General features: G+C 37.7%; 1 protein-coding gene across 3 annotated transcripts in view; it reads right to left on the bottom strand.

The window, feature by feature from the left end:
- The window catches only part of SBF2 (SET binding factor 2), a 490,797-nt gene that overhangs the window by 114,727 nt on the left and 361,299 nt on the right, over positions 1–14,771 (bottom strand). For all 3 annotated transcript variants that reach the window (XM_086678004.1, XM_086678005.1, XM_086678006.1), the window contains exon 17: positions 14,627–14,695. In XM_086678004.1, coding sequence (XP_086534130.1) covers positions 14,627–14,695 — 69 coding nt within the window. The remainder of the gene's footprint in view (positions 1–14,626; positions 14,696–14,771) is intronic.

Genomic DNA, 14,771 nt, shown 5'->3' with positions numbered 1-14,771 from the left:
TTAACTTGACAAGAGGAAGGGAAGAGGAGAAAGAGGAGCAAAAGGTACAATAATAAAAAAGATCAGTAGCAGTCATTAACATTTATTGAAGGTTTACCTTCAAGTGCAGTAAGCATTTTACACGTACTATTGCATTTAATGCTCATAATAATCCAGTAAGGTAGATACTATTATCATCCTTATTTGTAATTAATGACACTGGGGCACAGAGAAGTAAAGTAACATGTCCAAGAGCTATTAAAGTCCTGTCAGTGTGACTCTGATGTCCAATTACTAGATGGCAAAATTTGTGAAGTTGGAAGGGAACTGTATTTTGGAAGCTGTGTACTCTGTAGTGGTTAAAGTGATAGACTCTGGAGTTAGCCAAAATGGAGTACGAAATCTAGTTTTAATCTTCAAAAAACAACTTTGGGCTTTGTTGATCTTTTGTACCATATTTGTTTTCACATTTTATTAATTTCCTTCAGCCATTATTAAGGACGAATTATGTACCAGATACAATCTAGGACATGAGGATATACCAGTGAACAAATGAAGCTTTTTGCTTTGCTGGAGTCTACATTCAAGTGGCAAGACACAGAAAATAAATGTAATAAACATATGTGATGCACACACACAGGGAAAGGAGGGTAGCAGTGCTGGAGAGGGATGGGTAGAATTTTAAATAGGGCTATCAGGACAGGTCTTACTGAAAGTGATATTTAGGCATAGATATGAGAAAACTAAGGGACAAAATCATGAAGTTAATTTGGGGAAGTAGTTCTGAGTAGGATAAGAGGCCACTGGAGGGTTTTGAGCAGAAGAATGACCTGATTTGACTTACATTTTAAAAGGGTAACTCTGCCAGCCATGTTGACAATGGAATGTAAGGGGCAAAGGTGAAAGCAGGGAAATCAGTAAGAGGATAATAATTCAGGGAAGAGATGACCATGGCTTAGAAACTGTTTCCTTAAATTATAAATATGTCTACAAATTTCAGTCTCTCCACCCAATACTGAAGGCTCTAGGTTCCAGGTATTGCTAAATGTCTTCAAGTTGGTTGCAGCTTAAGCCATGGCAGCAGATCACCTCAAATTCTGCTTCTTTTCCATCTTTCACTCTGTAATATTTCTCTTACTTTCTTGTGCTTAGTTATGCACTTAATAAGATACTTGTATTTATCCTAGATTTTTAGTGTTCTATTGCTGCTGCTGCTGCTGCTGCTGCTGCTGCTGCTGCTGCTGGTGTGGGGGGAGGGGTGTTTCAGAATTATCTAGTATGCTATATTGCCAGACTGAAAAGTCCTTAGAATTCCACCTTTTCCTATTTATTAGTTGTACGACCATGGCAAGGTTTTTAAATTTATCTAGACCCAGTTTCCTCAGATATGAAATTGAGACAATAATAGTTAGACCATGGGGGTTATTATGAAGATTATGACACAATTAACATAACGTACTTAGCCACAATGCATGGCACACAGGAAATACTAAACACATTTTTACTTTCCTATCATCCTCCTCATCACCACCCTTGCAGCATCTCATACACAGCAGGTACTCAATAAACAACTGCTGAAGTGATCTATTGAAAATGAGTTACAAACTGCAGTGTGCTTAGTGGGAAAGAGGTTCGCCTTTCCCACTGGTTTGTCTCTAAATGTATATCATGGCCACAGCCAACTACATAAAAATGTTACAAGAACTCTTGCCACCCACTCCTTTAAGAAAATGGATAGGGGTTGTACTCATACAGCTGTGATTCATTAAATGTCTTCAGTAAAATACCCATGCTGTGTTTATTGCCACCTCCCACTACTCCAGGACCAGAAGTGGAAGGGGAGGTAACAAGCCAAACATCAGACCTAACAATCTCGTGCCTCCAAGAATAGTCAGTTTATGCAAACAGAGGGAAAGAATGTAGGATCTCTCCTCTGTAACTTGTGGGTCCCACTGAGATGCTAGGTCTTTTTTCCTTCCAGGAAGTGTTTTCTCAGGACGGCTGCAGCTGACTGGTGGCAGTAGGTAAGCTGTTCATTAGGTTCCCTGGAGGAGGCTCAGGGCTTCCTCTTTCCATGAAACCATTCCATTCATTAGCTATTTAAATGAGATATTATCAGACAAAAATTTAAGTGTTCTCTACCTTAAAGTGAGGATAATTAAATTTTTTTCCATAAAATATACATTATTTGAATTGCAAGTCACACACAATTTGGGCTGGTTAATGTAAGTAATTCTAGAAAAGTGGGTAAAAATTTGGTCTCACGAAGAGCAGTTGGCTTTCCACTAAAAGCAAAATTTTATTTTATAACCTGAACTAGTCATGAAGGGAATCTAGCATAAAACAACAGATGGCTCAGAGCTAACTCAATTCTTCTCTTGAAATCAGCTCTCAGTCCTTGTGGTATTTATGGTAGCTGGGTACCATCTATCATCCCACCATTCCCTACAAAGAACAGCTCAGCACATGTTCATAATATATTATTAAATATTATATCATATATATTACATATATCATATAAGGTTAATATATTATTAAAATAATAAAAATATTTTCCCAAGGTTTAAGAAGTTAAAGTGGCTTTTAGTATGGCTTATTTTTTTACTCTGATAATATCTTTGTGGGTATATATTTTTTATTTCATAGTGAATTCTGTATACAAATCAGAACCATCAAGTATTAGAAAATCCATGAGGAACGCCTGGGTAGCTCAGTTGGTTGAGCATCCTACTTCAGCTCAGGTGAGGATCTCACAGTCTGTGAGTTCAAGTTCTGTGGGGCTCTCTGCTGACAGCTCAGAGCCTGGAGCCTGCTTTGGATTCTGTGTCTCCCTCTCTATGCCCCTCTCCCACTCATGCTCCATCTGTCTGTCTGTCTCTCTCTCTCTCTCTCTCACATATAAACATTAAAAAAAAAGAAAAAAGAAAATCCATGAGGGAAAAATTATTTCATGAGCTTACACTCTGTTTTCTAAAACTCAGATAACTGAGTTTTAGATAAGCCCAGATTTTAGATAAGAGGAAGTCAGACGATGTCTTAAGGAAGAATTTAAAAGCAGCATAATTATATCTAAAACATGGAATATTGGGGGTTTGGAGAGCTTCTTCTGGGTTGGTGTACACATGGAGATTTGGGGAGAGAGGTGCACCTGGAGAGAGCATGGGAGCTATGCACCCTTTCCCCATACCTGGCCCTTTCCATCTTTTCCATCTGGCCGTTCCTAAGTTGTATCCTTTCATAGTAAACTGGTGATCTAGTAAGTAACATGTTTCAGAGTTCTGTCAGCTGCTCAAGCAGATTAATGGAATCCAACGAGGTGGCCAGACGCAAAGTAATTCCTCCTAGATTCTTAGGGGAAGATGATGTCAGAATAGGAGGATCTTAAACTTGCCTCATCTTATAGATACAACTAGATAACTATCAAATTATCCTAAGTACCCCCAAAATTGACATGAAGACTGGTAGCACAAACTCCACAACGTAAGGTAGAGAAGAAGCCATATCAAAGAAGGTAGTTAAGTGTGGGGACATGGTTTAGGGGAGAAATGGATCCTGGCTGCTACAGAGGGGAGGGAGAAAGCTGTGGTCATGGAGAAGGGTGAGAGAGACAGAGAGAGAGAGAGAGAGAGGAACATACAAGGAGAACATTTCCCTATGGCCACTGGCTTGGAAGGTGAGAGGGGCTGAATTTCATGAGTTCTTGCAACCAGAGAGGTTTAACACCTGAAGTTTTTAGTGTCAGCAGGCTGGGCTCTGGGAAAGTCTGGCGGCATCAGGGATGCTCTTGGAGAGAAAGCAGGCAAAGAACCTCAGGACAGATGGTGCGGAAGTAGTAATTTGAAGAGTGAAGGGCACACAGTGGGGAGATTATTTGCTCTTCATGGAGTGTGTTCCATCCAGCACTCACAGAGAGACCACTATGGCAACAAAGGAGCCAGCCAGCACAAATTTTTCATCCCTGCCCCTCAGCATAAGCATGGGCCACCTATGGGAACTAGTACAGTGCACATAGTGGCTGCCTAACTCACTTATACACTAAGATCCTGGTTGGGACTGTCTGTGATCTGGTGGGACTGCCCTTCTCAGTCATGCTTACCTTAGTCCCAGTGTGGCAGGCACCTTCATCAGAAGACCAGCACAAACCCCTGCCCACACCACGTCTCCTAACGAGGGAGTTCTGCTGGGACTCAGTTGTGGAGAAATTGGTGTCAGGTCTCATTTCACAAGTAGACTGGAGCACACCTTATTAAAACTTGCCACATTCAGGCCAGGGATCAAACACTCTCCACAATATAAAAGGAGAGACTCTGCAGATGACTGGCCTGAAGGTTAGAGTGCCCAGAACACAAGAGCAGAGCACACATAACACACACCAGAGATACTCCCTGAAGCATCAGGCCCTGGGCACTACATGACCGCTTCTTCATAAGGCCATTACTTTCAGGAGCATGAGACATAACTGGTTTTTCTAACACACAGAAGCAGGCAGAGACTTAGACAAAATGAGAAAACAGAGGAATTTATCCCCAATGAAAGAATAAGATAAGGCCATGGCCAGAGATCTAAGTGAAACAGATATAAGTAACATGCCTGATGGAGAATTTAAATCAATGATCATAAGGATACTCACTGGACTTCAGAGAAGTGTGAAAGATGCCAGTGAGACCATTAAGATAGAGATAAGGAATAACACAGCAGAGATAAAGGGTTCAATAAATGAAATGACAGAAATGAAATTCCATTGATGGAATGAACAGCAGGAAAAAGCAGGGGAACAAATCAGTGACCTAGAAGACAAAGTATTGGAAAGCAATGAAGCTGAACAAAAGAAAGAAAGAAAAATTATAGAAACAAGAATAGACTTAGGGAACACAGTGACTCCATCAATTATAATAACATTTGTATTATAGGAGTCCCAGAAGAAGAGAGAAAAGAGGGCAGAAAATTTATTTGAAGAAATAATGGCTTAAAACTTCTTTAATCTGGGGAAGGAAACTGATATCCAGATCCAGAAGGCACAGAGAACCCCTAACAAAAGCAGATCCACACCAAGACATATTGTAATTAAACTGGCAAAATATAATGAGAAGGAAAAAAAAATCTTAAAATCAGCAACAAAAAAGAAAACAGTTACTTAAAAGGGAAAACCCATATGGCTATCAGCATATTTTTCAGCAGAAACCTGGCAAGCCAGAAGGGTCTGGCATGATATATTCAAAGTGCTGGGTGGGAAAGATCTGCAGCCAAGAATACTCTATCCAGCAAGGCTAACATTCAAAATACAAGGAGAAATAAAGAGATTCACAGACAAACTATAATTAAAGTTGTTCATGACCACTAAACTAGCTCTAAAGAAATACTAAAAGGGATTCTATGAGTGGGAGAGAAAGACCAAAAGTGACAGTACAAAAGTAGGAATCACAAAAGCAGTTAAAATAAGTATTTCTATAAAAAATTCAAAGAACTTACAAAATAAAAGGATGTAAAATATGATTCTGTATACCTAAAATGTGGGGAAGACAGGAGTAAACAGTGGGTTCAACCTTAAATGGCCATCAACTTAATATAGACTGTTATGCAAAAGAAGTTATACACAAACGTAATGGTGACCACAAATCAAAAACCGTTAATAAATATTCAAAGAATAAAGAGAAAGAAATCAAAATATATCACTAAAGAAAATCAGCAAATCATGAAAGAGAAAGACAAGAAAGGATCAGAGAAATCTTCAGAAACAATCACAAAACAATAAATAAAATGGCAATACAAAACTATCAATAATTATTTTGCATATAAATGGACTAAATGATCCAATCAAAAGACAAAGGGTGACAGAATGGATAAAAAAACAAGATCCATCTATATGCTGCCTACAAGAGACTAATCTTAAACCTAAAGACATCTGCAGATTGAAAGGGAGGGGATGGAGAAACATTTATCATGCCAAGGGATGTCAAATGAAAGCCAGAGTAGCAATACTTATATTGGACAAACTAGACTTTAAAACAAAGACTGTCACAAGAGACAAAGAAGGGCACTATATCATAATAAAGGGGACAATCCAACAAGATGACATAACAGTTGCTGAGGTTGAAGTTTAATTATTTGTACTAAATTATCCTTTGTGAATAAGTTTCTCTATAATATTAATAAAAGAGTCTTGATTAGTGTGGCTTTCATGTACACTAATGTTGAAGGATGCTCTAAGACTGGCAGAGTCAATAACAGAAAGAGGCTTCTGAAAAGAAGGAAAAGAGGAGAAAATGAGGAATAAGCCCAGGAAATCATGGAAAGTTGGTTAGAAAACCTGATCAAGAAGCCCCGCCCCCCCATATGAGGAAGAGAACAAAACTTACACTTATCAAGGCCTGAACCCAGAGGGAAAGGGCAAAAGGGGAAACAATTATGATGAATCACAGCGTCATTATGTTCAGGGAGAGTACCTTCACTGTTGGCACATTCTTTAGTGGAACAGTTCACTTTGTTTCCTCCTATTTGCTCACTACTAGCGATTTTCATGCCTGCCTACCCCACATGATAATCAAGTACTAGATAGCAGAAACCATGTCTTATGCATCACCACAACTCATACAATGCCTAGTACAGGGTTTTACACAAAGGAAGCAGGTGAAATACAATTTTCTACCAGGTGGTTAATGTAACTACATTTGTAAGTAACAATGTTTCTTCAAATCTCCAAACTCCACAGTTGTCTTATATCACTAGTTTAAACAGTGAAGACAAACTAGTATTAATAAAGAATAGTAATTCCAAAGTATTATAATAATTCACAGTTTCTCAGAAGTAGGGGTTTTCCAGGACTAGGAAAAAAGGAGCAACCATCTAAAACTGGAAAGAAACAGTGGGAGAAGCAAGAAGAGGATGTGCTGAGAGGGGAGGAGGAAGGAATGCTAAATTGTCTGAAAGAATAAGAATATGAAGGGAGGAAATAAAAGCAAGACAGTATCGCTCTGGCCATTCTAAAATTCTGCTGTGCTGGAGGCATCTGCTGTAATAAGCACATTCATATCTTTTCCAGGCCAAATCTGGATTCAGCCCACTGTTGATGCCTGTCTTCACTCTCTCTGCTAATTTATTTTTAAGCTAAGTATTTTATTTTACAGCAAAAAAAAAAAAAAAAAAAAAAAAGATGAAAAAAGACCCTTTGTCACCCCCTCTCCCATTTTTTTTGTCAAAAATGTAATCCTTTGAGACCTGTTGTAGGAAATTCAATGTATCCAGACCATGAAGTTTAAGAAAAAAAAAATTCTTTTCCTATTTTGTAGATTTTTAAGAACCTCTCTTGTCAAGTATTTACCAACAGAGGGGAAAAAAAGGACTGATGAAATATCTATTTTTTATATTATTATAAGATTTTTTCTAGCAATAATCTTAATACCATGAATGTGGGTTCATCTGGATTCCATCAGTTAGAATGATCTATAAGCTGTCATATCTATAGTGGGATAAGTAGGGTCCCTATTAATGATTAGTTATTCAAGTAACTTCTAAATCATCAGAGAAGTACAAAAGTGATTCTGGTATGATTTTGAGTACTTAGTATGTTTTCTATTTGAAATATGTGGAAATTAGAGATTTACATATAATGACACATGACAGTTATTTACTAACCATAGCATACAATTAATCAACATTTCCTGACTTTGCCCCCTCTAAGCCCAAGCTTAATGAAGTATCCTTGCCAGATATATGGATGACCCTGATTGGAGAAATGAGGGGACAGGAGTGATGTCAATTCAGTACCTCTAAGCAAAAAAGATGAGAAGTTCCTAGAATTATGCTTTATAAATTGGAACTCACTTGGGGAATCTTATTGTAGTTAAGGAATATGAACTCTGGAGTCAGAATGAACTGAGTTTGAATCCTGGCTCCTCTACTTACAAGCTAAGTGGTATAGATTCCTTCATCTTGAAATGGGAATAGTATTCATTGATCTGGATTAGGTACTGCATGTCAAATGTAGCATCTTATACTAGGTAGTCAGAATTAGCTGTTATTATTATTGCTGTCACCTTCCTCTGGATTTATGTTCTTTGCCATGTTCTATTCAATGCATAGGCTTACACAAGAAATATCAGGTATTATGCTAAGTGAAATAAGCCAGTCAGAGAAAGACAGATGTCATATGTTTTCATTCATATGTAGAATTCGAGAAACTTAACAGAAGACCATGGGGAAAGGGAAGAGGAAAAAATAGTTTCAAACAGAGAGGGAGCAAACCATAAGAAACTCTTACACAAAGAACAAACTGAGGGTTTATTGGGGGAGGGGAAAGGGGGAAATGGGTCATGGGCATTGAGGGCACTTGCTGGGATGAGCACTGGGCATTGTATGTAAGCGATGAATCACGGGAATCTACTCCCGAAGCCAAGAGCACACTATATACACTGTATGTTAGCTAACTTGACAATAAATTATATTTTAAAAAAGAAAAAGAAGAAATATTAGGTTTTGGATGCCTGGGTGGCTCAGTGCATCCTAACTCTTGATTTCAGCTCAGGTCATGGTTCCTGAGATAGAGCCCCATGTCAGGCTCTATGCTGACCATTGCAGAGCCTGCTTGGGATTCTCTCTCCCTCTCTCTCTCTGCCTCTCCCCTCCCATCATGAGTGCTCTCTCTCTTTCTCTTGCTCTCTCTCAGAGTAAAGAAACTTAAAAAAAAAGAAATATCAGGTTTTGACACGAATGACTCAGATTTTAGTTAACTCATTTTGGGGGGCAGGGGTTGGGAGAAGAAATACTTCTATTTGGTGGCAGAAACGTCATCACTCAGGAGATGGCTCCGGCCATTCTGTGCTTCTCTGTGCTTCAACGTTCACAGTTTCTCTGACTGATTAGGTAAGCTAGGTTTACACAAGTAACTTTTTTTAGGTAGTGCTCAACAGATTTTCCTATCACATCACCCTGAATTTACCTCCCTGCCTTCAGCTTTTATATTTTGAAGTAGAAATAATACCTAGATCTCAAATTTATATATAATCAGATAAGTTAAGTGGATGTTCATTTAGAATATATAAGGAAAAGTTACAATCTATCAACAAAAAACCTAAGCAGCTATAAAATTATGTCTTACATCTCACATTTTTTCTGATGTATTTATTAAAAGAGAATTAATTTAATCATACCTTACATCTTGAATTAGATACAATTTGAAACAATACAGAAGGTGACCTAAGTACTCTGGGTATGGAGAATTCTTAATTAATAATTAACAGTCCTAAAGAAATCTTCTAACAACATGGGCAAACTTCAAATACGTTATACTCAGTAAGAGAAGCCAGACATAAAGGAACATATATGATTACGTTTATATGAAATGTACAAAAAAGACAAATTTATAGAACAGAAGGTATATTAGTGGCTGCCTGGGAATGAGAAGTGGCTGCAAATGGACAGGAGGTTTCTTTTGAAATGATGGAAATATTCTAAAATTATATGGTGTGATAGTTGTACAAATCTGTAAATATACTAAAAATTGTTAAAATATACACTTAAAATGAGTGAATTTTATGGTATATAAATTATACCTCAACAAACCTGTTAGTAAATATGAACCTTCCATGTGGCTGGATGCTAGGGAAGATATTCTTTACATGTTGAATGAAATAAGAATTTTAAAGAGGGCATAAATCTACTTCTATTGGGAATGAGAGACCGAATAATGCTCTTATAAAGTAAGACCTATCTTGATCAATAAGTCATACTCAAAGTGCCATCTGTATATGGGAGATCTCTGGAATTTGATAAGGCATCACTTCAGGGGGCTTGAATTTAAGATAAACAGGGTATTTCTATTCCTCCCCAGGGTAAACACAAACTACAATGAGTACCAGGGAAGAAAGCCTCAGTTCTTCTCGGAGTCATTTTGAGCATCAGTAACCAACCGATACACCTCAAAGAAGTAAAAAGAAGGGATCTGTCATGGTTTAATAGATTCTAGGGCAGTCTCTAGTTTACCTGGGTGATTAAGAACTACAATAGGGTAACTCTAAGATACATGGATCACGGAGGAGAGGGCATTACACAGTGGCTCACGATAAAGGGCTTTCACTATTGCTCACTATCAATTGGGAAAGAGTGATAGAAGGGTATCCTATTTTAGTTCTACTTCTGCTCTGTTGGGTTTTAGCTTACTCTTTAATTCTTTTTATTCCAAAAAAAAAAAAATGACATTTAGACAGGAACCCCTGCTTCTGGTTCTTACTTTAACAATCATGATTTTTTTTAATAAAAAGGACCAAATAAGTAAACCAAGTATAGCCCAATGTTATTCAGTAACTGTGAAATGTTCCTGTGTTCATAGCTGATTAATGAATATGAACGGCCTTTAGACAATATGTTTCTTCAGGGTGAGGACCATGTGCTATTCACCTGCAATTCTGCAATAAATGCAAGCACAGGGCTTGCCACACCTACTAACTGTCTGCTGAACTGAGAATGAAAGCATCACATAAATGCTAAACATAGTACAAATGTAAATGATTACATTATTTTTCACCATTAAAGTGATCCTTAACAACTTAAACCTGGCTGTTAAAGTACCACCTTGAAGAAAGGCTTCATAAGTTAAAGAAGCATGAGTTACATACAACTCATTAAAGGTAGAGAAAAGTGAGAGAACTGTAAGGGGGAAAAAAACCCTAAATGTGTGGTGATTGTAGCATAAAAAATTCCCAAGGATCTAAGATAATGTTACAAGTAAAACATCATGGGATATTTTTACACAAAGTAAAGCTCTAAAAGATAAACATCATATTTCATCTGAGTCAATGAAATATTTTGCTCTTATGCTTAAGGTAAATACACATACACACAATTTTTTCATTAAGAAGAAAAAATATATGTAGTCATCCCCAAATAATTAGGTAGTAGTGTTATATACCTAATTATAATTAGGTATATGGAAAGATCTCCAAGATATGTTACTAAGTGAAAAAGGCAAGGTGAGAAAACACTGAATAGTTTGATTAGTTTCAAAGAGGTAATTTTATCTGTATTCTATCTGCTGGCAATAATGCATGACTTTTTTTAACCAAGAAGTCAACTGTTAGAGGATATGGGGTAGAGGTGGGAAAGGCAGCTTTTGTTTTGCATTTTATGTTTCTATAGTATCTGAATTTTCTAACCACAGCTATATATTTTATTTAAGGAAATGGCCATCCAGTTGATGGAACTGTGGACCAGTTTGATTTCTTGCTTATTATTTATTGTATTAGAAAGACTAATATAAACTCCTAGTGGCATGTCAATGGTTCACTCATGTGGCTGCCCATGTTGTTGCCTGCCATAGTAACTTTGTATATTGAGATGTTCAATAAACTTCTGTTGCATTGAAAAAAAAAGACTAATAAATATCATTAAAAATATTTTCAAAGTAAGTTTAAGTAAGACAAACAGCTGAGTCCATTCTCTGAAGCATGATGAACAAGGCTCAGGAGTTTATATTGGTTGAACAGTTTGAGCATGGCTCATTTGCAATCTGTGGCCAGAATAATGCAATTTATATCTATAGAATTTTCCTGAATTATGCACCAGAAATAATTTCCCGTAAGTCAAAAATTTATAAAGTATCTAAGAACTGGTATGATCCACCCTCTGTGTCAGTTATCAATGCAGTATCTCTTTCCTCCAAATCTACCTTTCTTTGCCCTGTTGTGTGGCATTGGCACTGGACTTGTAAACATTTCTCCTTTACCATCTGGCACAAAATTAAGTTTTGTCAGCACAGGGTGCTGAAGGGATACTGCAGTAGAAAGTAGTTTCTTTTCCTGGTTCTGGTGTGCTTTGTGCTTTAGTTCCTATGGCATGTACCTGCTATGGTGTGTGGGACACCCTGAAGCGCTTACCATGTGTGATGTTTCAGTGGTACTCCAGATGGTGGCTTCACTTCCTGTCAAGTTTCACTGGCACTCTAGTGAGAGGGATTCCCAGAAAGTCTTGCCAGAACCCCAGCAGGTAGTTTCCTGCTTACCAGCTCTGGTCTGTGGCACCTCAGTGAATTTCTATGCTATCCAGCGGCCAAATCAACACCTCTCCAACAATGTCTGAATCACAAGTCTTGTTGGGGAGGAGCCCTCTTCCAAGTTTTCTCTTTTCTTGGGTACTCTGCTTGAGCCCAAGAGATAGTAGCTGCTCCCTATATCTGATATTCCTGTGTTGTTTAAAATTCTCTTTACTTCTTGGCAGTTAATCCCCTGTTACTACTTAATAACTTGTTAAACTTTTCCTGCTCATATTATTGGTGTGGTCACTGGCTCCTAATCCATGCCCAAACTAAAGCAAATCAAACCAAGCCAACAACAAAGAATTAAACCCATAAACCCACCCCTAAAACATAAATTTGAATTACTAAGTTTGATAACACAAACTTGATAAATAGTATGACATTTAGCCCAACTTATTAGCTAATTAAAAACTCTCACAAAACTAAAACCAGTGTGATGGTTTTGCACTGTGTAAAATAAGCTAAGCTAAGACATTTCTCAGAAATGTCTTTCTGTTCCAGGGTTAGGATTGGCCACAAGAGAAATTTCTCTAACATTTGGACAAAAATGAAGCAGCAGTCATTATACTCTGAAGGCAATACAGGATGCTATATCCTGCTACAGCTCATATACTTTGTCCCGGATCTGCTGACTCATGTTGATATGGGGAAGGGACTGAGCTCACAGTTCCTCCGTTTCCTGCCACATCTCCTTCAGCTTCTCCTAGCCTGGGGCCAGGTGCATGTGCAGCTCTATGGCCAACAGTGCTGTTTCTTTTGCAGGTCATCTGTATCGCTGAGGTTTGAAGAAGTGAGAGGTATACACAGATTCCAATTTGTCCTTGTTCTTCCCTGTGTTGTGACCTACAGAAACTTCAGGCCTATGGGCAAAGCCTAATTCAAAGTCTTCCACAAACTTTCCCTTTGTTTCTATAACAAAATAAGGGTTGGTCCCTTATAAATTCCTTAATTATATCATTCTTGGTGCTTCTGCTATCATGATCAAACCCTAATACTGCAAAATGGTTAAATAATTCTGCTTAAAAATCATAAGCAATGGGTCATTTGAGGAATTGAGTTTCATTTGTCAATTCTTATTTTCTCTAATATTTAAGTTTAAAAATATCTTAAATGTTGAAGGTAGGAAAGATTTAAAGAGCCATTTTCTTTAAAAAATTTTTTTAATGTTTGTTTTTCTGAGAGAGAGAGTGAGCAAATGTGGGAGTGGGGGGCGGGGTGGGACACAGAGAGAGAAGGAGACACAGAATCCAAAGGAGACTCCAGGCTCTGAGCTGTCAGCACAGAACCTGATGCAGGGCTTGAACTCACAAAGTGCAAGATCATGACCTGAGCTGAAGTCAGAAGCTCAACCAACTGAACCAGCCAGATGCCCCTAAAAATGCCATTTTCTTTAACAAATGCCATGTGAGGCCCTACATAAAGGCTAGTTAGACAGAGGACTGAGTTTTCTGGCTGCTCTGAGATATAGACACACCTTTCCTAGGTAGCTTAGGATCCAGGACAGCCTGGCCTATTTTTGTAACAGTGTTCTCCATGCTAGCAGCAGAATGAGATGAAGCGTGAGGGAGTTCAGAGAAGGCTGGTATGTATTCATTGAAGGAAAACTGGAATGGGCCTGGAGGTAGGGTTAAGCTGGGGAGGGAAGACCAAAAGATGATGCTCAAGCTCCAGCCATTAGTTTCTAAACCTAAAATTCATTTGTTTGGTATTTTTGAGATTTGTCTTTGTTTCCTGGGCATGTTCAGTATGACCTGCTAGTTCTCAGAAGTGTGAACATCATAATTCCCCTTTTTGTTTTAAAAGAAGAAGGGACAATAAGTCGGAAGAAAGAGGGATATGCAGTGACACAGCAGCAGAGAAAGAGTTCCTGATTATGGAGAACCTTTAAAGGTTAAGACCTTTAACTCAGAGACTGTGGACAGACTGAAGTTAAAAAAAAAAACCTGGCCTCATCAATAAATATTTATAAGACAATATCCTAGCCTCATGAAATTTACTTTCTGCAGTAGGGAAAAATACTCATATGTAAACAAACGAATGCATAATATAATTTCAGGTATTTCAGGTACAAATTCAGCTATAAAGAAAAATAAAGCAGGGCTGGAATGGCGGGATTCTTAGGAGATGATTTATTATTATATATTAAATTTTCTACACATAGTACAGTTGGTCCTTGAACAATGTGGGGGTTGGGGCATTGACCCCTGTGCAGTCAAAAATCCACACATAACTGTTACTCCCCCAAAACTTAGCTACTAATAGCCTAGTGTTGACTGGAAGCATTACAACACAAAGTTGATTAACACATATTTTGTATGTTATATGTATTATATACTGTATGCTTACAGTAAACTAGAGAAAATACTATTTAGAAAATCATAAGGATGAGAAAATACATTTACAGTACTGTACTGCACATGTAATCCACAAATAAGTGGACCCGTGTAGTTCAAATCTGTGTTGTTCAAGGGTCAACTGTATGCAATAAATGTTATAATAAATATTGCTACAGATATATGTTAGACATACCGGGGGACAAGATTCATGTAGTTTTATGATAAATCAAACTACATACATTTATATGAATCATAATGAGCTTATGTATAGACCAATGAAACTTACCCTGTAGAAAGCACTGGTCAAAGGGAGTAATGCTGCAGCAATGTTATATTCTTCTAAACTTGAACAATCCTTAAACAAAACAAAGAGAAATGAGCATTATTAGGACATTTACCAGAAATCACAAATATATGGAAACAAAAATCTA

The sequence above is a fragment of the Puma concolor genome, chromosome D1 (genome assembly GCF_028749965.1).
Source record: "Puma concolor isolate L17-30 chromosome D1, mPumCon1.1.hap2, whole genome shotgun sequence".
Lineage (NCBI taxonomy): Eukaryota > Metazoa > Chordata > Mammalia > Carnivora > Felidae > Puma > Puma concolor.
This window is presented reverse-complemented; position numbering and strand designations above follow the sequence as displayed.